Source organism: Rosa rugosa, chromosome 2, assembly GCF_958449725.1.
Source record: "Rosa rugosa chromosome 2, drRosRugo1.1, whole genome shotgun sequence".
Taxonomy (NCBI): Eukaryota; Viridiplantae; Streptophyta; class Magnoliopsida; order Rosales; family Rosaceae; genus Rosa; species Rosa rugosa.
In genome coordinates this window covers 265,815-290,463 of record NC_084821.1, presented here as the reverse complement: position 1 = coordinate 290,463, position 24,649 = coordinate 265,815, and the positions used below count along the sequence as shown (strand labels likewise).

The following is a 24,649-nucleotide window of genomic DNA, read 5'->3' as shown; positions in this document are numbered from 1 at the left end:
ATTGTATAGGGCAATACCGAAAAGAGTGATCAGTAGTTCGGTACTATAGAACCTTTGATTTTTCCTTGTTTTCTCCACTAATTTTGGCCAAGCAAGGATTTCTTTAGAATAAACTAAAGCATTTATTTATATACCTCTCTGTTTTAACTTGTACAAGCAGCCCATTACTCTGTTCTCTCTTCCTCTTCTACAGAAAACTTGGAAATATGACAAACTTTTTGTGCATGTTGGATTGTTACCTTTTTTGTTGGCCAATAAAAAGAAAAGGATGACTTCCACAATTTTTGTCAGTCTTATCAGGCGTCTATAAATGCATGCAAGGCTTCTGTCAAAACATGAAACTTGCGATATATGCTCCAGCTGTTAGAAAGGTTTTGGTGTTGTTTTCTGGATTTTGTCTGTTTTAAGGCACCCACGCGTACGCTACTTAGCCATTGTGTGTGCGCAGAGTTGACATTGACAGACAGCACTCACTAGCGGTGTGGGTTGAGGGAGTGGGGCGCGGCCAAGGTGTTCGATGAATTGTCTCCAAGAGTTTAAGGTCTTCATTTCTCCTGGTATGCATGTTCCTTGAGATTAGTATATACTTAACGTTCAAACCTCGGCAGGTTATTCAGTAATTCTTCATATATATTTTACTTATTTGCGATATGCTTCATTCTAAAGACTTGCAATTCTCAGAAAATTGAACTAAAATCAGTCTAAAAGTCTAAACTAACGTAATCTAGAGTCAAAAATGTAGCAACCAACTTGGAAAGTAGGAGAAATTTCATTTAGATTAAGGTTGTGTCCCACCGGATATGATATGACTGACCTGACTGACTGACTACTGGGAAAGCTTGATGCATATTCTAATTCTTCCCAAATCTTAGCAGTCAATCAGTCAATAGTACTAGTTTAGGACAAGTCAAAGTGGAAAGGAATCAGGAATAATGTTTTAGTGAATGGTGGGTGGGTCCATTGATCCAAGGATATATCCAACCTCATGATCTAACATGGCCTCCCCTTGTATTTTGGCTTTCTGTTTTCTACTGGAAAGCCCTGGAGATGAAGATGATGACCACTAGACCACTACTACTCCGATCCCTCACGCATGCGCCACCACATGCACGTGTAGTCCGTGTCAATCACGTCTTTATCCATTGATTAGTAATATACGTGCTAGTAGTGTATGTTGTTAATCATAATCTAATTAACATATAATGTTATGTGGTAGATAGAGACTGGAGTAGATAATGATAATGTAAACTGGTATTAGTGTCTTGCTTCTAAACCAAAACTACAATTATAAAGCACTTTTCCACTAATATTACTGCAGTGAGTATTTCAAATCAATCATTGCATATATACTACTTGAATCTTATAAATGCTTTGATTTCAAATTGGCCCCATATCTATCTGCAAAGGACAGCAGCATGCTAATTTGTTTTGGGGAAATTATATCAAACTTGTCACCTTGAGAGTTGGGGTAGGAAAGTCATTCACAGATCTGAAATTTTAGATCATTTTTTTTCATGACATGACTTTGTTGAACCCCCCTTAAAGGCCATGCAGCTAATTAGATTGAGCACTGCAGTTTCTTTATACAAGCTAGCTGACTATATCTCTCAGATAATCAAAGAACTGGTCAGTGAAAACAAATTCAATGCCTTCATTGTGTTTTCTCTGTAGCTAACAGATCATATAAGGCTCTTCGATCTGCACTTTTCTTTGATTCTATATACTCTGCAATGTTCAACAACTTATAGTAGAATAAAGATTTCAAAATTGCTAAACTATGAAAGAACTGCTGGCTAGGGTAAATAACTCTACCAAACAATACCTAACAGTTGATTTTATCCGTAAACTTATTGCTCTACAATATTTCAACTTCTATCTAGCTTCAAATAAGATGCTATATATATATATATATATATATATCCCTTTTTTCTAGTGAATCACCTCAACTTATCTGCAAATAAGATACTATCCCTATTATTACTATCTAGCTAGAAATAAGATGCTATCCCTTAACTTATATACCTGTAAACACTGCACTTTAAGACATATATATGGTTCTGTACATATATTGGAAAACCTGGTTCACCTATAAAAGTAGTTACCACAAAACTCATTGTTTCTGCATGTTAAAGACATATGCTAAACTCTCATCCGAGCCTATGGTTACATATGCAAAATACTGATAATAATGTCATTGCCCTATCATTTTTAGAGCAAGTTGCATGAATTATTTAAACTTGAAAATAAAAAACTGGGTATAAATCTGATATGATAACAGTACTGCAGCAATGTTTTTTTCCATCTTTTTGTATCACATCAAACATTATAGTTCTGGATGGTGAATTGATCTTAACCATACAATTTAAGCAACTTTAAGATACCATAAGAAAGATGTATCTCTTTATGCACACTTGAAATTCCTGCTTATGAAAGCAAACTAGATGTATATACTTTATTTAAATCATATTATCATTCCATGAAGATGCAATAATAGATTGCTATGGATGAGGATGCCTGTCAGCAAAGCAAGTTCTTGCAGAGGACTTAATGATGTGAACTTGGAAGGTTTAACCGTGCTTCGAAAGTCTTAGTTTCTTGATTATATTCCTTGGATTACGCTACAGTTAGAATCGATTCACGCAATGTGTTGGGCGACACTTTGCCAACAGGCAATGATTTTGATTGAGAATAAGTTTGCTTCTTCTAGTGAGCGTAGTATTCTTCAGAGATCAGCAGATACCAGCAGATCATTGTATACATAACAGCTTGATCCTCCAGTAGCTGTACATCCTAGGGCATCATAACTGTATGAATTGTATAGCTTTCTGTACATGCAGTTTTCCATTAGAAAAATGGAAAGCAAATGAATTTATTATAAAACCTAAACTACTCTACTTAAAGAGAAGCATAGCAAGTGGAAACACTAGAAATGAATGTGTTTTTGCAAGTTTCTTTGGTACAATTGATCCATACTCATGTAGTCTATGACCACTCTATGAACTTTTCAGAGCTAGAAAGTAGGATTTATTAGTAATCTACAGGTACTATAGACAGTAGCTTAGAAATACAAGACAAGGTCCCTAAAAATAAGGGGTTCAACACTCCAACCTTCAAAAAAAGTAAAACACAGTAACAATATGGTATTATTCTTAGTAATATCAAGCCATATGTAAAGGTATTTTATTGATCAGTGAACATCAATTCATTAAAACATTACTCTAACTCTAGATTTACTTTTCTATCAAGGATTTCCATTAAGTTTAGTAGGCTTCAAACTTTCAAAGTAGATTTACTTTTCTGTGAAATTTTTTTTTGTATCAGTGAACATGCATTAATATCATTGATTTATCAACAAGTATTTAGAAATGATAAGATTCACTGATAGTTAGGACAGTTTTAGAGATTATGTGCTTTTTCTCTCGGTAAATGTTGAAACTAAAACAATGCAGCTATATCTTCATACTAATTTTGAGACAAGGAAAAGGAGAGAGGAAAAAAAAATCAACTTATTATAGCTATTATGATGAAGGGCACATGCATTTTTCTTAGCAGCATTAATGGTAACTATAATGGAGGTCTGCAGTCCTCCTAAAATGTAGATAGGTACAATAGGTATTGTACTGCAGATGTACAAATTAGAAGGCTCATACCTTCATATTAATGTATATATATAGCTAGCTTGAATGAGAAAATATCATCATGGCTCATGGAAGAGGGTATACTAGTGTTCTTGCAGCTTTGAAAGACTTGGAACACACGCAGTATAGCTTACAAGCATTGTTTGAAAACTGAAATCTACCTACTTGGTATTGGAAATCATGAATCATCTGTTACTCAACTCTATTTAATCCCAGCAATCCATGTGATACTTCAATAGGAGAAACAATGGCTAGTGATTCTCAGTGTTTTTGGGGCCTTTGCCTCTCACTTTCACTATATTTTATTCACTCAAATTCGACACCTCATGTAACTTTTCTATACCTAAAAGTATTGTTTCACCTTTTTCCTCTCTAAATATTACCTCAGTTTACTCCCATTTTTTCAAGTTTCTGCAGGTGTACATAGTCTATTTGGGGCTCAGTCATAATATTCATGAACCTCACCTGACTTCAGAACACCATGTTCAGCTCCTTTCCAAAGTTTTTTCCAGGTTTACATTCATGCTTTGTTTTCTCTGCATGTACATATTACTTCAAGTTTTTCTTTTCCTCTAAGGTTTTATTTCTCTATTTGCGTTGTTTATCTTTAGTGAAGAGGATGTTAAACGGTCAATGCTTTATAGCTACAAGCATAGTTTCTCAGGGTTTTCGGCAAAGCTCAATTCATCACAAGCAAGCGCCTTGGCCAGTAAGCTATTCTTTTCTTTCTTTTTTCTTAGGGTTTTCAGCATGCTTTTTCCTCTTTTCTCTGTCCTTGATAAGCTTATAACCTCAGTGCTTAAGAAATTACATGTGTTAATAATGTAAGACGAACCAAATAATTGCAGAGATGGAAGAAGTGATATCGGTTTTCAGAAGTAAGACACTGCAGTTGCACACAACAAGGAGTTGGGACTTCTTGGGCCTTCCCTTGATCAGCAGCAGTACTAGTACTGCAAGTGCAGCGGCCTCTCCATTGCAACTAGCATATGGCCAAGACGTCATTGTTGGGGTTTTTGATACAGGTATTTAATTTAACCTTCATATATAACTCAACATCTTCTTTAATTGACCGTAACTAATGCCTATGAGTATACTAAAGTGTTTTGGTGATCATTAATTAGGTATATGGCCTGAATCAGAAAGTTTCCGAGAAGAGCCACATATGAGGCCTATCCCCTCAACTTGGAAGGGAAAGTGTGTGAAAGGTGAGATGTTTGAGCCAGCAAAAGCATGCAACCGGAAGCTAATTGGCGCTCGCTACTACCTGGAAGGCTTTGAAGAAGACTATGGGCCACTAAACATGAGTGGCAATCCAGAATTTCGATCAGCTAGAGACTTTCTTGGTCACGGGACACACACAGCCTCAACAGCAGTGGGTTCAGTAGTGAAAAACAATGCAAGTTTCTATGGTTTTGCAGAGGGCACTGCCCGGGGTGGAGCACCTAAGGCTCGTCTAGCAGTGTACAAAGTTTGTTGGGGACAGAATTATAGTAGCAGGTGTACTGGAGCAGACATACTTGCAGCTTTTGATGATGCTTTGCATGATGGAGTTCATGTTATTTCAGCGTCTATTGGATCGAGACCACCACTGATACCATTGTTTGAATCGGAAGGTGCTATCGGTTCGTTTCATGCAATGCAGTTAGGTGTTAGTGTGGTGTTCTCAGCAGGTAACGAAGGGCCAGATCCATCACAGGTCACAAATGTTGCTCCTTGGAGCCTCTGTGTTGCTGCTTCATCAATTGATAGAATGTTCCCAACCAGGATTCTCCTAGATAATAAGCTCTCTATCATGGTAATTCTTAAATTTTGGATAATAGATGTTAATATAATAATATGTATGCCCCGATATTTAAGAAGTTAAAGGTAATGTAGGGTTATATACAGTCTGTTGGAAAACTTGATTGAAAGCTATAATTGACACAAAGTGGCTACTGAATGACTTCGATATATTATTCATTGACTGAGGGGAATATAAATAGCAATACATAAAACAAACTTCTCAGAAAAAACTGGAATCCTAATCTCTCAAGTAAACAAACCCGTCTACTGTTGAGATACTCCTAAAGACCAGGTAAACTGCTATTGACTAGATAAACTCCAGTTGACTAGAACAACTAGTACTTATTCAAATAACAAATCAACAAATAATAAACAAACTAACCAACAAACATCCCCCCTTAAACTGATGCCTTAAATTTCTTTAAGTATCAGTTTACATAGAAAGCTCCAGCAACCTTCATCTGCTCCATTGCCAACCACTTCTTTCCTTGAACATACACCCAGTAGACCTCGGAGTTTTACAAACACAGCTGACCTAAGAGGCTTGGTCAGTATGTCTGCAAACTGATCTTCCGTTTTGCAATGAACCATATCAATCACACCAACCTTGCACAAATCACGCAAGAAGTGGTATCTAACATCTATATGCTTGCTCCTTCCATGAAAAACCAGATTCTTTGAGAGCTTGATTGCAGATATGTTGTCGCAATAAATTGTCGTTGGACCTTGTTGCTCATAACTCAACTCCTCAAGTAACTTCCTCAGCCAAATGGCCTGACTAGCACAAGCTGTTGCTGCGACAAACTCAGCCTCCGTAGTTGATAGGGTCACAATTGGCTGTTTCTTTGAAGCCCATGAAATTGGTCCTGACCCCATCATAAAAACATAAGCAGATGTGCTTCTTCTATCATTAACATCACCAGCATAATCACTATCTGTGAATCCAACAAGCTCTGACTTTTCTCCCCTCTTATAAAGAACACCAAAATCAAATGTACCTTTTACATAGCGCAAGATTCTTTTTGCAGCAGAGAGATGTTGCTCTGTTGGACGTTCCATAAACCTGCTAATGAGACTTACTGAAAGCATGATATCAGGCCTTGTGGCTGTAAGATACATCAGACTTCCAACAATTTGCTTAAAGAACGTGCTACCAACTTTCTTGCCATCAGGATCCATAGTCAACTTCAGTCCCGGTTCTGCTGGGATTGCAATTGCATTACAATCCTTCATCTCAAATTTCTCCAAAACCTCCAGAGCATACTTTCTTTGTGTGATGAAAATTCCAGCCGATGATTGTAGTACTTCTATACCAAGAAAATAGTGCAATCTTCCCAGATCAGTCATCTCGAACTCAGCCATCATAGAGTTCTTAAATTCAGCGAACATATCATCATCATTGCCTGTATAGATGAGGTCATCTACATACAAACAAACCACCAAAAACTTTCCTGCAATTCCAGATTTAATGTAGAGCGTATGCTCATATGGACACCTTTGAAAGCCAGCATTAGAAAAGTAGGTATCTATACGACTATACCAAGCACGTGGTGCTTGTTTTAGACCATATAGAGCCTTCTTTAACCTATATACCTTCTCCTCACTTCCCTTTTTCACATAACCAAGGGGTTGATCAATATATACCTGCTCTTGAAGATCTCCATGCAGAAAAGCTGATTTCACATCAAGTTGGTAAATAGGCCATGAGTGTTGTGCAGCCATCGAAATCACAAGTCGAATGGTATCCATCCTAGCCACTGGAGCAAACACTTCCTTATAATCCACTCCAAACTTCTGTTTGTACCCTTTTGCAACCAACCGTGCCTTATGTTTGTCCACTGCACCCTTTTCATTGAGCTTGGTTTTATACACCCATTTCACACCAATTGTTTTCTGCCCTTTCGGAAGGTCCGTCAGCTCCCAGGTATCATTCTTCTCTATAGCTTTGATTTCTGAATCCATGGCTTTCTGCCACTTAGGTTCCTTCACTGCTTCTTCAAATGCTATAGGGTCACAGTCTGCAAATAAGGCAAAATGAGCAGCAGTATCATCATCAGACAACTCACCTCCACTTTCATAATCCATCATCCATGCCGGCCTCTTTCTTGTGCGTTGAATTCTTGTACTAGATGGATCTGTTGACTGGCCTTCATTTTGATTATTAGCAGATGAATCTTCATTAGATAATTGCAGCTGCTGGTTTGACTCTCTCTCAGTTTCTTCTTCATCAGGGGACACAGAAACTTGCTGCGGCTCCATTTCATTCCATTCCCATGAGTTTTCTTCATCAAACACCACATCACGACTGATAGTTAACTTGTTGGTAGCAGGATCGAACAACCTGTACGCCTTAGATTCCTCACTGACTCCAAGGAAGACACATTTCAAACCTTTGTCATCAAGCTTTTGTCTCTTCTCATCTGGAACATGTGCATAAGCTAGGCAACCGAAGACTTTGAAATGATCAACAGATGGTTTGTTCCCAGTCCAAGCTTCTTCTGGTGTCTTATCTTTAACAGCAAGAGTGGGGCTTCTATTCAGAACATGAACACTCCAATTAACTGCTTCTGCCCAAAAACTCTTTGGAATATTTCTTTTCACCAACATGCTTCGCACCATGTTCAAAACTGTGCGATTTTTCCTCTCTGATACACCATTTTGCTGTGGTGAGTATGCCGCTGTAAGTTGTCTTCGTATTCCATGCATTGCACAAAAGTTTGCAAAATCATGTGAGTTATACTCACCACCACGGTCTGTACGAAGTATCTTAATGGTCTTCCCAGAAGCATTCTCAACTGAGGCTTTAAATCTTTTAAACATAGAAAGAGCTTCTGATTTATGTTGCAAGAAATAAACCCAAGTCTTTCTACTACAGTCATCAATAAAAGTAATGAAATACCTCTTATTGCTGTTTGATGATGGACTGATCGGTCCGCATATATCAGAGTGGACCAGCTGCAACACATCCTTAGCCCTCCATGCATTCCCTCTTGGAAAGGAATCTCGATGTTGCTTCCCAATAACACATTCTTCACAAATTCTTGATGGACAAATGATTTTAGGAAGGCCTCTCACCATATGTTTCTGCTGCAAGGTCTTTAAGCCATTGAAATGCAAGTGTCCATAGCGAAGATGCCATAACCAAGTTGCGTCATCCACCTTTGTACTAAAGCAACTTTGAATATCATTCACAATATGTAATGGAAACAACCGGTTACCAGTCATGTTGACTTGTGCAATTAAACCTCTTACTGGATGTTGAATGCGACAGCAGCCTCTTTGCATGATGACAGTGTACCCTTTTTCTTGCAACTGACCCAAACTTATCAGATTGCTTGTTAACTCTGGAACATAAAATACATCACATATTTTGATAATGTGATCACCAATTTTCAGCTTGATATTTCCCTTCCCCATGACAGATATTCTAGAATTGTTTCCAAGCTTCACAGTCTCATTAAATGACTCGTCCAATTCAGAAAATAAAGACTTGTTACCGCACATATGGTTGCTGCAGCCAGAGTCCAGGTACCACAAGTTCGACTTTGCCTCCTTATCATGATAGGCCATCAACAAGGTTTCTTCTTCTTTCTCTTCTTTCTCAGCAAAGTGGGACTTCTCTCCTCTGTCATAGCGCAAATTAGCAGTACATTCAGACTTAAAATGACCATACCCATGACAGCGGTAGCACTCAATGTTGGACTTGTCAAAACCTCCTCTACCTCTGCCACTGCCATCCCGGTTGCCTCTACCTCCTCTTCCTGTCCATGCACCTCGACCTCTGCCCCTTGAGAATTCACCATTAGCTGCAACCTTCAAAGCAGCCTGCTCCGCTTCAGTACTCCGATTGAGTTTTTGCTCATGAACAAGCAACGAACTCTGCAACTCATCAACTGACAGCTCATCTATATCCTTGGATTCTTCAATGGAGCAGACTATGTAGTTAAATTTCTCAGTCATAGAACGGAGAATTTTCTCCACTATGGTGACATCTTGCATCCGGTCACCATGTATCCGCATCTTGTTGGCAATTGACATAGTCCTTGAAAAGTAATCTGAAACAGACTCACCATGTTTCATTTCAAGAGTCTCAAACTCTCTACGAAGTGCCTGGAGTTGCGAACGCTTAACCCTTGCATTCCCTTGGTACTTTTTCTTCATTGAATCCCATATTTGCTTAGATGTGTCCTTCACCAGAATGGTCTCAAGGACAGAACGATCAATTGCTTGGAATAGGTAATTCTTTACCTTGAGATCCTTCAGCTTCAGCTCTTCCAATGTTCTCCTCTGTGCAGCCGTCATCACCTCTCCGGCAGGGGGTTCTGCGATTCCGGTTTCAACGAGGCTCCAATACTCCTTTGACCTCAAAAAATTCTCCATTAGCATACTCCAATGATCATAGTGACCATCGAAGCGAGGGATGGAAGGTTGTAAATAGTTGTTGTCTGCTGACATACTTGCTGCTGCAAGTCACAAAGCTTCTGCTTTCTTTACCTCAGGCCCAGTGGGGGCTCTGATACCACAATGTTGGAAAACTTGATTGAAAGCTATAATTGACACAAAGTGGCTACTGAATGACTTCGATATATTATTCATTGACTGAGGGGAATATAAATAGCAATACATAAAACAAACTTCTCAGAAAAAACTGGAATCCTAATCTCTCAAGTAAACAAACCCGTCTACTGTTGAGATACTCCTAAAGACCAGGTAAACTGCTATTGACTAGATAAACTCCAGTTGACTAGAACAACTAGTACTTATTCAAATAACAAATCAACAAATAATAAACAAACTAACCAACAAACACAGTCGTGGGTCTTGTTTGTGGTTATTGATAATTAGAAGTGGGTCAAAATATGATCATTTCCTAACTAAAGCTTTTTTGACGAGGCAGCACATGTATGCCAGTAAATAAATTTTACTAGCTGATCACTCAGTAGAGCACTCTATTTTGTACAGGGAGAGAGCTTAATTACTACACCTATTAAAGCAAAATTGGCAGATGCGAGCGTATTCTTTAATAATGGGTGACTTTTCTTTTCTGTCGACTCTCCAACTATCTGATTTTCTAATATAATGACTTGCTATAGTATTTAGAGTGCAAAATATGTATTCTGTTATATATTATTGTGCAGGGTTTGCACGTCCAGCAATTGGAAGAAACCAAAATCTGCTGAAGGTAGAGTAATCCTATGCTTCTCAGCCATAGGACCGTATGATATTGGTGAGGCTGAAGTGGCTGCCAAGCTAGCCAATGCATCAGCTTTGATATTTGTAGAACCAATGTCCAGGGAGATTGGTGTTGACATCATCCCCTCAGTCCATGTCAACCTTGAGCAAGGGACTCGGATCTTGAACTATCTTACTGAATCTCCCAAGTAAGGCGACAAGCATTCATCCATGTATTGTGTGTGTCTCTATCTTTGTATTTGCAAGTATGCAATTTATGTAATACGTACGTACTAATGTTGTGAACTACGCAGGAAGCCTGTTGTGCAGATAGAAGCAAGTAAAACTATTATCGGGAAGTCACTGGCCCCTAGAGTCGCATACTTCTCTTCAAGAGGCCCAAGCTCACTTACACCTGATATTCTCAAGGTACGAAGAATAGCTTCAAGTGATTAGTGACAGGTGAATATAACTGTTGGTCCATCCGAGCTTACTGGGGGACACAGTAGTTGCTGATATGGTATGAATCTTTGTATAACTTGATCTTGATGTCTTATAATATAACAGCCAGATATAAGTGCTCCAGGGATGAACATATTAGCAGCATGGCCTAATCAAACTTCTCCAACTTTGAGACGTGATGATAACCGTTCAGTTAACTGGAATTTTCAGTCAGGAACATCAATGTCCTGTCCTCATGTCTCCGGAGTTGTTGCTCTCATCAAATCTGCACACCCAAATTGGTCTCCTGCAGCCATTAAATCTGCTATCATGACCACAGCATACACAAAGGACACGTCATTTGACACCATTCTAGCCGATGGACCCATGAAAGCCTCCGACCCTTTTGACTTAGGTGCCGGTCACATAGACCCCATCAAGGCAATGGATCCGGGGCTTGTCTACGACATGAAAACAAGTGACTATGTTCAATTCCTATGCAACATTGGCTATACTGAAGAACAGATAAACATGATTGTTCTTTGCCCTTCAGGAACTGACACAAGCTGTCCACGAGTGCCCAAATCAAATGCCAATGTAAACTACCCATCAATCACAGTTTCAAGTCTCCAGTCTGCTGTGACAATCAAAAGAACCATGCGTAATGTGGGCGAGAACAAGAACGCCATTTATTTTGGGACCATTTCTGAGCCTGATGGAGTGGAGGTAGTGATATGGCCTAGAGTTTTGGTATTCTCCTGGTTCAAGGCGGAAAACACATATTATGTGACGCTCAAACCACAAAAGAAGTCACAAGGAAGATATGATTTTGGAGAGATCGTTTGGTCTGATGGCTTCCACAGGGTCAGGAGTCCTTTGGTTGTTTGTGTCAACACTACTCAGGATTCCAATGCTTCCATGAACTTAAGCTACATGTGATCATTGAAGAAGCTGAAACTTCCCAAATTTCATGGCTGCTATGTAAGCCAAGTTTAATGTTTGAAACAAGTTATATATTTTTGCATTTGATTTCTCCTCCAGAATCAAAGTAATGCTGGATAAGACTATTTTATTCGGTACGAACCTTCTATCAGTTCTATTAAGAGAGAAATTCAAACGTCCCGAGTTCTGTTTGAGATTTTGTCCTACTAGTTATATATTGGTACTTTTTTTTTTGACTTTTTTTTTTTTTTTGACTTTGTCAAGGGGAACCCAAAGACTTCCTAGGCCCAAGATAAACCCTTTTGGCGCATGTGAAATGCTCCAACTGTGCATTGCAGCATAGTGTCTGGCCACTTTGACAGATTCGGGGTTCAAACCTAGGTTGGGGAGCACACCCAACTAGGCAAGGTACTTAGTTGGGCACTCATTCAATAATGGAGAAAACGACCACGTACTGGGCCGATCATTAGTTAGTATAATACAATAAATGTTGGAGTTGTTAGTTATTTGAAATAACTGATACCGCGGAAGTGACAAGTAGAGATGACAAAAATCTCATCGGGGCAAGTCTCTAATGGATCTATGCCCCTAATAGGGGGGAATTTGGTGACAATTAAGGATGGAGATCCCTAGGGCTAAGCTCAGGTCGGGCCGGTCCCAAAATTTTCTAGAACTGAGCTCAAACCCAAACAAGTCAATCTGGGTCGGTTCGGTTTATTTGAGATATGGGAACCGATTAAAGACCAAACCGATCCTTTTCAGGTTTTTGGTTCCAAAACCTAGATTATTGACACTTAGTTGTATTATTTGTTATTCTGTTTTTGAGGTGACTGCAATGCAAATAAGTATTCTCTAGCAATCAATATTTCATCTATACCTCATAACATAAATTACAACACAAGTGCACATTTCAGTTTTCACTACTGCAGCAAATGAGCAAAGTGAGCAAGTCACCAAACAAGCAAGGCAACAAGCTTTAAGTTAAAACTACATGTTCAGTACATCATTTCAGTCTCAGAACAGCAAGTTTAGAACAAATTAAACTAATACAAAGTCTTGACAAAACAAATAATGAAATAACAATTAACCAAACTAGTAAAGTACGTAGTAAGGGATCGAGGTAAGGCTAGCTCTGGAGGTGGATGCCATGAATTGATTAAATCGGATGAATTGATTTGGGATGAAATTTGGGTGGCTTTGGGATGAATTTGGTGTTTATTCGAATGGTCGAACTGATTTCATATGGATTTGTGAACTAATTTCATTGAGGGAAATTCATAAATTGGGGTCTAAACAGAAGAGTGAGTGAGAGAGAATCAAGTTCAGGGCACATTTACTTACTTGGAATGGGAGGTAATGATTACGGGGTAAAATTATTCATGCGTTTACTATTCCTACGTTTACTAACACATAAAGGAATCGGAATGATTCCGGATAAAAGTATTCATGCGTACACTAACACATGAAGGAATCGAAATGGGTGTAGGTTCCACCTCCTTATAAGGAATCGATTCATGAATACTCAGAAATTTGATTACGAAGAGGGAAGATGTCACACCCCGAATTCTGAATTTAAGTAATTCATATTCGAAGCATGAACCTCAAATACCCTGTTTATAATCTCAGAATTTCTTTCTCAAAATCAACTGCACATTACACCTTTGATATTACATAAACCAAATCCTCAAGCTACTTATTACAGCACACTCTCACCAAATCAAATAGTAAAACTCAAATGAGTATAATTCTCCTCACAAAACAATTGCTGTAAATCTAATACTAATACTCTAAACCGCACGATCACTGCCCTGATTCTCCTGACCTGTAAGACTACCCGCTACACAATTTGAATAGTGTACCGGGAGTTGCAACAACACAAAACCCGGTGAGCTTTTGACAGCCCGTATGAGCAAACAAGAAAGAACTGTTGATTTATTCAATTATATTTATTATAACTCAAGTAAACAATCGACGCACTCACAATGTAATTCCAAAAATCAAAGAAACATATATAAGCATATTTATTCTCGATACTTCTTTTAAAACTCAGCATTTGACTGATCACCACCAACGAATATTGCAACATTAATATGTGAAATAACATTAAAGCAAAGCATGCTTGATTCTCTTTCCACTAACACCTTCACATATTAACAACATATCACAAATAGATATTTGATCAAAATAATATAAGTACACTTTTCTTTTTAGTGAATTTTCGGATTAACTGGTAACAATTCATAAATACAAGTGCTAGGGTCCAACGTACTATACCCAAAGCACAAGTAAGCCAGGTTGACTGGTAACAAATCATAAATCCACGTACTAGGGTCCAACGTACTATACCCAAAGTACGGGAAAGCCGCAGCATACTAGGGTCCAACGTACTATACCCAAGTATGTATACTCAAAGTAAGCAACCTTCCTAAGAGTATAATAGTGCACTATCTGTAGGGACTAGGGCCCAAGGCTAACTTCCACATAACACCAAAACACATTTACCAGTAATTCACTTAAGCACGGGGTAGTAGATAACACCCGGCTTCACAATTGTACTTCTCAGACATAATCAAAATCACAAAATACAATCTTTATGATTTATAGATCGTATATATGTATATGTACACCCACATAAAGAGACATATTATTTCAAGACAAATCTTTATTTCTTAAAATAATTTCCACATATTCACAATTGGGCATATAAAATAGCTTTCACACCACATGATCAACATTTCATTATTCAACAATTAAATGCGAGATTAATAGCTTGAATAATATCCAATTCATTCTCAATTATTTCATCACACCAATCACACGTCAACCAATATATATATTCCACGTAAATATATATATATATATATATATATGTAATCATCCGCTCAGGGATGACCACTAATACCAACTATAGTTCAAGCATAAAAACCGTGAAATTCATTTGTATAATAAAATCATTTTACTTACCTATGGACCGTAGTTGATCAAGTCCATATGATTTAAAACAAATATTTATTCCACAAATATTTTCACACAATTGCGACAAAAATAAAGTAATTAAATTTATTCGGTTCGTAATATGAACCACGTGAGATTTACTCACCTCTAATCCAGCTGCGTCTTCTTAACAGCTAAAACAACAATTTTCCCGAATTGTCCGCCAAATCAATCCGTCGATAACCTAATCCAATAATGATCTTAACTTAGCCAACAACTCATAAATGTAATTAAACGACGATCCAACGCTCAGATTCAAATTAAACGATGATCCAACGGTCGGATCTGAATTTAATGATGATCCAACGGTCGGATCCTCACGGATCGCCTTTAGGATCATCCTCCAAAATTATCACGAAGATCCAACGGTCAGATCTTCCTGAATCGCCTTTACTAACATCTCCACAAAATTATACGAAAATCCGACGGTCGGATTCTCACGAATCGCCTTCCGAATTACTATTTCTCAATTATACGAAGATCCAACGGTCGGATCTTCGCCCGTGACCTCACAAAGTCACCGGGACAGTCATACGATCAACATATTAAAATTTGAAGTAAAACCGATGGTCTGATCTTCGCAGATCGTAAACCGAAGATAAAACGTAAAAACCGTAAATAGTAACGTAAAAATGTAAATCCACTATTTATCAACTTTTTCTAACATGACCAAGTTATATATCAAAACGCTCGTATGGATGCATAGATCATCGCCTAGATAATGAAAACTCGAAATATGGTCTGATACGCCGCCACAAGCGGTGGTCAGTGGGCGGTCAACGCGGCGGTCAACGCCGGTCAACCACCTCCGATGGCAAAGTGACCAACTACAAACTGGTTCAAAATGAAAGGGTGATCGACTTCCATACCTGGAGCTAAGTCTGGTTTGGCCTAGATCGTCCTAGATCAAGCTTTGAAGTTCGATTAATCCGGAGCGTCTGATCTGATTCCAGATTGAATCAGAGCCGTCGAAAAAGTCAAACCTTGATCAAGCGCTCTACACCCAAAATCGTCATGCAAGGCTTATATGGGGATGATCAGGAGGAAGAGGAGATCACGAAAATGGGGAGGATCGGCCCGTGCAACGCCGGCACGGCCAAGATCCGGTCGGGTCGAATGCTAGGCTCTGGGGGGCTTCGATCCACGTCTGGGGGCAGCGTTGATGCAAGGTGATGGCACCAGGCGACTGGACGGCTCACGGCGAAGCCAGGGATGGCCGGGTCGTGGCCGGAGGACGCCGGAGGAGGGAGATGGGTCCGGGTCGGGTCAGTCGGGTCGGCTGCGTAGGGAGGAGAGAGAACGGAGAGTTTCAGGGACCAAAATGCAATTTTGAGAAACTTTCGTCCTTCCGAAATAAATCAGATTTTCCACCTATTTATAGAAAAATCCCAATTTTTAAATATTCATAACTTATTCATACGAACTCCGAATATTGCGTTCCACATATGCACGCGATCGTATCGATGAGCTCTACAACTTTCATGAAGGAAGTTTTCCCAAATTCCGTACGTATAAAAAGTCAACTTTCTCGGCCCCCCTAAAAAACGTTCGTTTTCGAAAATAAAATCGTTCGAACTAATTCCACAACTTCTCCAAGCTTCGTACTCGCTCCTACTACCGTGAAATCATTTCTAAAAATCCATGGAATTTAATTTGGATTTTCGGGGTATTACAGAAGATCTGTTTAGGAATTAACTCCTCCGGAATCAATACCAATTCCTTTCTTCTCTCATTCCAGTTGTCTCCGATTCATGATTATTTTTCATTCCAAGTAAGTAAACGTGCCATCAATTGAGTCGGAGAGGTTGGGAATCTGAAATTACGGTTTCTGATATCACTTAAACCATACTTTTTTTTTATCAAATAAGAACTTCATTAATAATGAACTGCTTACAACAAGTTTTAGGCGACATCTCTTATACAGAAATGGCCAATAGACTTCACACTGGAACTCTATAATGACTGACTCTAAACTTGCACTACAACTGTATGGCAAAGACAACAAACGCAGGAGCAGTGAATCTTTGACAGCTCACCTCTTGTCCAGCCAATAAGAACTCTAAACTGGACAACTCACTTGTGTCAACACTAACTCACCAACCAGAGTCCTCCTGACTAGCTTTTGATCGACCAAGCCAACACTCGTTGTGACCTAAACCCGACCAACAGAATTCCCGGACATTCGGACCTGGGACTAAAATAAACCCCACACCGTCACCACCAAATTGTCAACACCATCAACCCACAACTGCCCTAACTCGCCATCGCCGTCGACCCAAAACCAGACAGGAACTACCCACTAGAAGGCCATTAATGCTCGTCTATGGCACATCCAGACTTTTTTGCTGACCCAAAATCAGATAGGTAGGACCCACTAGAAGGCCGAAGCGAAGATTGTCTCTGCCACATCTTGTAGTACACACGACTCGACAGCTAACACCTAACACAACTGGAAACAACAGCTAATACCACACACCAAACCTTGGTTGTGCCTTATTACCAACAAAACAAAAACAAAAATAAAACCCAACCCTAAACCCTAAAAAGACTGAAAACAAAAAACCAAATAATCCAGGCCCAAAATGCATCCGACCCACGTTGAAGTAATTGGTTGCAGACGTAGTGACCCAACCATCTCGCCGGCGCACCACCGTCTCCTACCTTCCGCCAGCAAGCCACGCCGTCCTTCCTTAGGTCGAAAATGAAGCACTCAACCCAGATCGGTATCAACCGATCCGATCTAGACACAATACACTTGAAAGGGAAGACCAATAGTCACCAGCTGAGCCCGGCCCAACCTCACCATGCCCACCGCCGGCAGACCACCAATTGCGTCGTCCGTCCATTGTCGCCGGACCAACATCATCGTCATTCCACCATCCCCGCCGCGCCAAAGGTAAGCGCCGCCTCCTCCAAGCAAATCGATTCCCAAATTGGATCCGTGAAACGCACTCCAGATGGGATCAGTACGATCCGATCCAATCCACGCCGCCACAGATCCAACCTCGCCCGGCAACCTCCGAACCTGCATCTCCACACTGTTTCGTCGACGATCCCAGCGAGGCAGCAACCCAAACACAGCTACCAACTCAATCTTCCCTTTCCAGCTAGCCACCGTGATCCCCTCGAACCCGGCCTCTCACCAGACCCACACGGAGTCGACAAAACCCGTCCGACGACGGCGACAGGGCTCGCCGCAGGACAGGAAGGAGGAGCTCTCAAAATTTCTCTCTCAGCGCTAGGGCTTTTTTTTTTTTTACTCTATGTAGTCAAACACAAAAAAAAATAAAAACCCGAGCATGATTGTGGTTTTTTTTTTTTTTTTTTTTTTTTTTTTAAAGAGGATCAAAGGATTGTGGTAGTATAGAATTGACAAACAACCAATAATATACTGCCATGTGTCCTGGTTTACAAAATCGACCATGTTTGAGTAAACCCGAGACCGAACCGAATAATTTGATATCGGTTCAGGTTTGGCAACGAACTAAGAATTTGTGTAACATAACCCATACTGAATCGTAGATTTTGGGCTGGTCTCTTGGTCCTTCGAGGTCGAACGCCTAGGCTCAAAGATCCCTATGGTGAATAGTTTTTGTTGTGGGTTTGGATATCATTTTCTTCTCCACTATGAGTCAATTTCCATTTAATTGTAAATCCAATCAATTTGCTATTGTGTTTTAAAACGAAATACACACTTGTTGAATACGTTAAATAAAGCCTAAGGGATTAAATTTACCCCTCATCATGCTCTGTTCCATCTAATCATTTAACTCTATGAAATTAGAACACAAATCATATGTTTCATCCATCAATAAGGGGGTGATTTTTACACACAGATTCTCAACACACTTTACACTTAACGAATGCATTTCATTTTCAATCACTTTTAAAAATGCTAAAATATATAAACAAATACAATATATGCAAGCAGATATGAGTGTTTTCAATCTAAACCAACAATTGTCTCAAATCATAGTTGCTTTCTAATTTAGTTTGGTAGTCGATTAGGCCTTTGTGCAAATAACTGACTAAATTTGTACATTGTATGGTCAGAAGGTCGATATAACCTAAACAATTTAAGGTATAGCTAGATTTGGGCTAGATACTATCAAAATTGTTCGGGTATGGAAGATATTTTGCTGGTCTCAATCTTGATTTGTTGGTAGGTGAAACTAATGTGGTTGGTTTAGTGGCCGATTTTGGCCCAAACACCGAATTGGTCACACTTATTCCACCGTAAGTGCAAAGTGTAAAAATTGTTCAGAATGTGAAAATCATGTTCGAATATAAAGTTAGGTCATATTTTGTTTGTTCTTAAAAATAAAGAAATTACCATTTGGTAATATTGAATAATAGAGACTGTTATGTATCTTTAGCAATGCTAGCCATTTTAAAGTTAAATTTTAACCAAAATAACTAAAAAATCATTTTGACTAGTCACTTTAGAAGCACGTCTGTATGAGTATGAACCCCGAAGTGGCCGCAACACAAAATTAAAGTGACCCCCACCCCCCCAAACACCCCGGGTAGTAATAAAGCAGAGAGCCAAAAGTACCAAACGAGGGTAAAACCAGTTAAAGTCGCATATGCCTTAATGGACGGGGACATACTTTGTAATTAGGGTTTCAAAACTCTCCCAGTGGGTGCGCAACTAGTCAGATTCACATCACCGCCCAATCAGATTTCGCCTTGACCAGAAAGACCGAAAGGGACACGTCACATGTCCCAGTTGTTAATCGCCACGTGTCCGAGTGGCCCAATGGTATAGGCTCGATGAGCTGACAGCGTGACCCGCGGGTAAATCAGAAGGGAGAGTAGTGTAGAGGAGCCGTGGTGCTATTTGAATCACCGCTTTTGGATGAACAAAACCCTCTTTTTCCAAAAACCCAAACCCTTGGCGGCTGTTAGACCCGTTGTCTCTCTCTGTGTTTCTCTCTCCGTTGGCTAAAACCCCCAATTGGGATTTTAGGGATTTGAGGCAGACTCCGGAGTTCAATCCAGGCCGAGTAGAAGATCCAGCTCTCAATTCACGGCCATGGCCACCGTTGCTCCTCCTGCAGATCGTATCCTTATCTATTTTAACCATATCGGTATACTTTGATTATTTTTCTTCTTATCTCACTCTGCTCTGCTTCGATCTGTTTATTCCTGATTGGTTTTCCATCAAATTCGATCTTATCTGACCTTGTTGCTATTGCTTTGTTCTCAGCATGTAGATCGCTGTAGAGGTTTTGCTTTTAGATGATTTGTATTGGTTTTTGACTTTCTAGGCTTGATTTGTGGTTGTGTACAACTTGTCTGGGAATTCATGGCTATAGATTTGGCATTTGTATGTGCAGAAACTCAAGTCCTCTTTTAGTTTTGCATAATTTCTGCTTAATTGAAGTCGTGTCATACATGGAACTTGACAATTAAGTGTTTTTTTTTTCCGTAACCGGTCGATGGAGTGATTGAATTTGACTACTGGATGCTTACCCTTTTGTGATTTCAATTCAGGTCAATACTGTTTTGTTGGTTTGTTGATTCTGTATGCTTATTATTACAACATGTTGCAGTATAACTCGTACTTTGAATTAGATGTAGACCGATTTTTGTGTTTCCTTCACTCTTGATTACTTTAGAAGCAGCAGATTTGCTTCAGAAGTTGTCAATAGATTCTCAGACCAAGACCCTGGAAATTCCAGAGCCTACAAAGAAGGTACTATACATGTTTTAGTTGTTGTTATCACATCCAATTGTTTTTGCTCAAGTAAAGTGGAACATGAAACAGTATTCTTCAAAATCAAAGTTGATGATCAGACGCGTTAATTACTTTTTTCTATGCAGCCTTCTGTTAACCAATATGGGTCTATTGATTCTGGCAACGCTGCAAATGGTCAGATCCAATCTGATCGCTCTGTGACTCCACTGTCGACTGATTTCATGGATCAATCTTTCTCCTATCTCCCAAATGGTTATCCATCAACAGCCTATTACTATGGAGGTAAGTTGACGGGCAAAATTTCTACTTGAGATCTGTTTTCGGTGGATTATCAATTTGTTTTTGAAATTATTGACATGACATGGATGGTCCATTTTCTGTATTTTTTAGGCTATGATGGGACTGCCGACTGGGATGAGTACTCGAGATATGTGAATCCAGAGGGAGTAGATATGACTTCCGTAAGTTCTTCTTTTATTGCATTGGGTATTGTTCTCCTGGTGATTGCTCTCCTTTTGGGTCTCACATCAGTTATTTACTAATTTGTAATTTTATTGTGTGCTTTTAGGGGGTTTATGGAGATAACGGGTCTCTTATGTACCACCATGGTTATGGGTATGCACCGTATGGGCCTTATTCACCAGCAGCTTCCCCTGTTCCAACTATGGGAAATGATGGTCAATTATATGGTCCTCAACACTACCAGTATCCGCCCTATTTCCAGCCGCTGACTCCAACCAGTGGGCCATACACTCCCAGTCCTGTGGCCCCTCAGAATGAGGTATCCACATCTTTAGCTGCTGACCAAAAGCCTCAGCCTGTGGAAACAGCTAATGGAATTTCTAATGGCATTGCAAATATGAAAGGAAATAACATTTCAGCTCCCTTATCGACATATCAAACCACATCTTTCAACTCCAATGGTTCATATGGACGAGGTGCTTTACCTGCACGTGTTCCTACTCCTGGGTACCAGGACCCAAGATATGGTTATGACACAGTACGTTCTCCAATTCCTTGGTTAGATGCCCCACTTTTTTCAGATGGGCAGCATAGACCTGTGGCAAATACACCCATTACTTCTTCAAACTCGAATGGCAATAGAATTCCATCTTTGAGGAATCAGAACTACCGTCCAAATTCTCACTTCATGGTATGGTTATTTTCAATAACTTGTTTCTTTTCCTGTGGTTGAGGTGTAGCGTGCCTTTGATATCGGCTACTGGTCAGATGTCTAATTGAATTAACTAGTGGAAATGTCAACCTAATTGGGTTACATTGTTTCCTTGGTCCCAATAGAAACCTCTAATCTTTTGATGTGAAAACATATAAGGTCAGGGGAATCCTATTGGAGGTTCTAGCCAATGGAATATTGTTAGTATTCTTAAAAGGCTAGTAAATGATGTGTACTGGTTCATTATGTATCAACCCAATTGGTTTATATTGTTTCCTTGGTCCCAACAGAAACCTCTAATCTTTTTATGTGAAAACATATAAGGTCAGGGGAATCCTATTGGAGGTTATTCTTGAAAAGCTAGTAAATGATTTGTACTGGTTCATCATGTATATCTGATTTTTATCAATGTAAATGCACTCCTTTTTATGAATTTCACTTGTTTTGTCCTACAGGGTTTGCACCACCCAAGACCGCTGTCAGGAATAGGTACAGCTCAAGGGTTTATGAATAGCAGCATGTACCCAAGCAAGCTATTTGGCCAGTATGGAAACACAGTTAGATCCGGTCTGGGATTTGGGTCTCATGGTTATGATTCGCGAACCAATGGACGCACATGGCTGGCTGTTGACAACAAGTATAAACAACCCAGGGGACGTAATGGTGGTTACTATGGATATGGTAATGAGAACTCGGATGGTTTAAATGAACTCAACAGAGGACCTCGGGCGAGAGGCTCAAAGAACCAAAAGAGTTTTCCCCCTAGTGCATTGGCTATCAAGGGACAGAACGTGCCAGCAAATCTTAGTAATGATGAGGAAAAGGATACAAGTTCTGTACCAGACAGAGAGCAATACAACAAAGCAGATTTTCCGGAGGATTATACTGATGCCAAATTTTTCATCATCAAGTCATATAGTGAGGATGATGTCCATAAGAGCATCAAGTATAATGTTTGGGCCAGCACACCAAATGGCAACAAGAAGCTTCATGCAGCATATCAGGAGGCCCAGGAGAAGACCGGCGGCTGCCCTGTATTTCTTTTTTTCTCGGTAAGTATAGGACTTTGAGAGGTTTTTTATTTCTATTTTATTAATTTTTTTTAAAGATATTCTTTGGCTTTTTTTAAAGTAATGTTTACCCGATTTTCTTTCTTAGGTCAATACCAGTGGGCAATTTGTCGGTGTCGCTGAGATGTTGGGGCCTGTTGATTTTAACAAGAATTTGGAGTACTGGCAGCAAGACAAATGGAATGGCTGTTTCTCTGTCAAATGGCATATTGTTAAAGACGTTCCTAACAGTTTGCTGAAGCATATTACTCTTGAAAATAATGAGAACAAGCCTGTGACTAATAGTAGGGACACTCAAGAGGTAATTTTTTACATCTTACAGTTTTTCTACTTCTGTTTTCTTTGTTTGCAACTTGTGAATATTAATTTTATGGTATGTAGGTTAAGTTGGAACCAGGGCTTAAAATGATCAAAATATTCAAGGAGCATTCAAGCAAAACATGCATTTTGGATGACTTTGGATTTTATGAGTCCCGCCAGAAGACAATTCAGGAGAAGAAGGCTAAGCAACAGCAGCAGTTTCAGAAGCAGGTAAATCGTTTCTTGCAACTTGCATTTTTTTTTTTTGGTTCTCTTTCTTCAAGTCCCGCCAGAAGGCATGGACCGTATTATTTACTATTTTGCAAGTTAATTATTCCAAATTACCTATAATTTGCTTTTTTTTTTTTGGAAATACAAAAGCAGGTATGGGAAGGAAAAACCCTCGATGAGAAGAAAGAGGTGGTGACAAACGGGCAAGTCAAAACACAAAATTCATCGGATGTTCCCTCTGAGATAACTAAGGAGTCTATCTCAATAGTGCATGCCAGCGAGGAGCTGAAACCTGCAGAAAATGGATCAATTGCAACTGGAGAAGCCCCAAAGGGTGCTAAGCCGGTTGTGGCTGAGAAGAGGGTTGTAGCAAATGGGGTTGCAAACGGTTGCTAGTGTCTGCCTTTGCATAGTGGCGGTCCATGTCTTTGGTACTCTTCAAAATGTTGTGCTTGAAGCTGGCTGAAAGCTTGCATGTCTCCATACTTGGTGGACCGCCATGATGACTGACTCTTGCCTTGCTTGAATAGTCAATATTTCGTTGAGGAATGGCAAGTTAGTCAGCACTTATAAGTATTTGTATGTTGAGGCAGGCAGGCTAGGGTGTCGGTAGTCTTAAGTTTCACCTCAGTTTTCTTTGGGTCTTTTTACAGTCTTTAGCTGAAGCTCCTAACAGGTTTTGATTGCCTAGGTTTTTGGGTTTAGGGTTTCTCTTTTTCATGGGTCTTATATTTTGATATTGTCTTTTCTTTGTTCTTTGCCTTTTACTTGTTTGTTTATTTCCTGTCTTGTAAATCTAGATCATTTCCATTGCTGAGCAGCTCTGCTTTTGTATTTGTATGTGAGCTAGAAGCAAGGTGGGAAAATATTGCAATATAGTCAGTTTTACTCTTCCTTTATTGTAGTATTTTTCTTTCTTATGTGATTATTGTGCTCTTTTCTCTTACCAGTCTTGTTGTCTAAAGTGTGTCCTTGCTTTCCATGGGAACACAAGTGAATTTTGAGTGCTATACGGTAGAATTGATATAAGTATGTATCAGGGATACATACTTACATTGGCTTGGTAGTTCTGGTATCATTTAGTGGAATGGGATTTGGCCAATTTGGACTAGATTTTTCTCTAGGATTCAAAGGGCAAGAAAAGAAGCAATACAGAATGATAAATAGTTAAATACAAAGGAAGCTCGACGTGACAATAATT

At 39.5% G+C, this 24,649-nt stretch overlaps 2 protein-coding genes across 10 annotated transcripts; both read left to right on the top strand.

Annotated features, from left to right (window-relative positions):
- The first annotated feature begins 149 nt into the window (after positions 1 to 149).
- Positions 150 to 12,158, top strand: LOC133731554 (subtilisin-like protease SBT3.18). Of its 7 annotated transcripts, none has more exons than XM_062158923.1 (9): positions 150 to 557; positions 4,056 to 4,150; positions 4,295 to 4,347; positions 4,487 to 4,663; positions 4,763 to 5,436; positions 10,386 to 10,453; positions 10,562 to 10,804; positions 10,910 to 11,024; positions 11,163 to 12,158. In XM_062158923.1, the coding sequence occupies exons 4-9, from the start codon at positions 4,489 to 4,491 to the stop codon at positions 11,973 to 11,975; spliced, it is 2,088 nt and encodes a 695-aa protein (XP_062014907.1). In that variant the 5' UTR covers positions 150 to 557; positions 4,056 to 4,150; positions 4,295 to 4,347; positions 4,487 to 4,488; the 3' UTR covers positions 11,976 to 12,158. The 7 variants fall into 7 exon arrangements, with proteins under 7 accessions (XP_062014907.1, XP_062014906.1, XP_062014904.1 ...); XM_062158922.1 differs by having other exon boundaries at positions 4,283 to 4,347; XM_062158920.1 differs by having other exon boundaries at positions 4,250 to 4,347.
- A 7,676-nt stretch (positions 12,159 to 19,834) lies between these two features.
- LOC133734183 (YTH domain-containing protein ECT4-like) lies at positions 19,835 to 24,342 on the top strand. 3 transcript variants are annotated; one of them, XM_062161817.1, is made up of 9 exons: positions 19,835 to 20,035; positions 20,597 to 20,670; positions 20,799 to 20,955; positions 21,064 to 21,134; positions 21,242 to 21,826; positions 22,303 to 22,899; positions 23,006 to 23,218; positions 23,299 to 23,448; positions 23,599 to 24,342. In XM_062161817.1, exons 1-9 carry the CDS (start codon positions 20,008 to 20,010, stop codon positions 23,842 to 23,844), a joined length of 2,121 nt encoding a protein of 706 aa, XP_062017801.1. In that variant the 5' UTR covers positions 19,835 to 20,007; the 3' UTR covers positions 23,845 to 24,342. The 3 variants fall into 3 exon arrangements, with proteins under 3 accessions (XP_062017801.1, XP_062017800.1, XP_062017799.1); XM_062161816.1 differs by having other exon boundaries at positions 20,594 to 20,670; positions 23,602 to 24,342; XM_062161815.1 differs by having other exon boundaries at positions 20,594 to 20,670.
- The last annotated feature ends 307 nt before the right edge of the window (positions 24,343 to 24,649 follow it).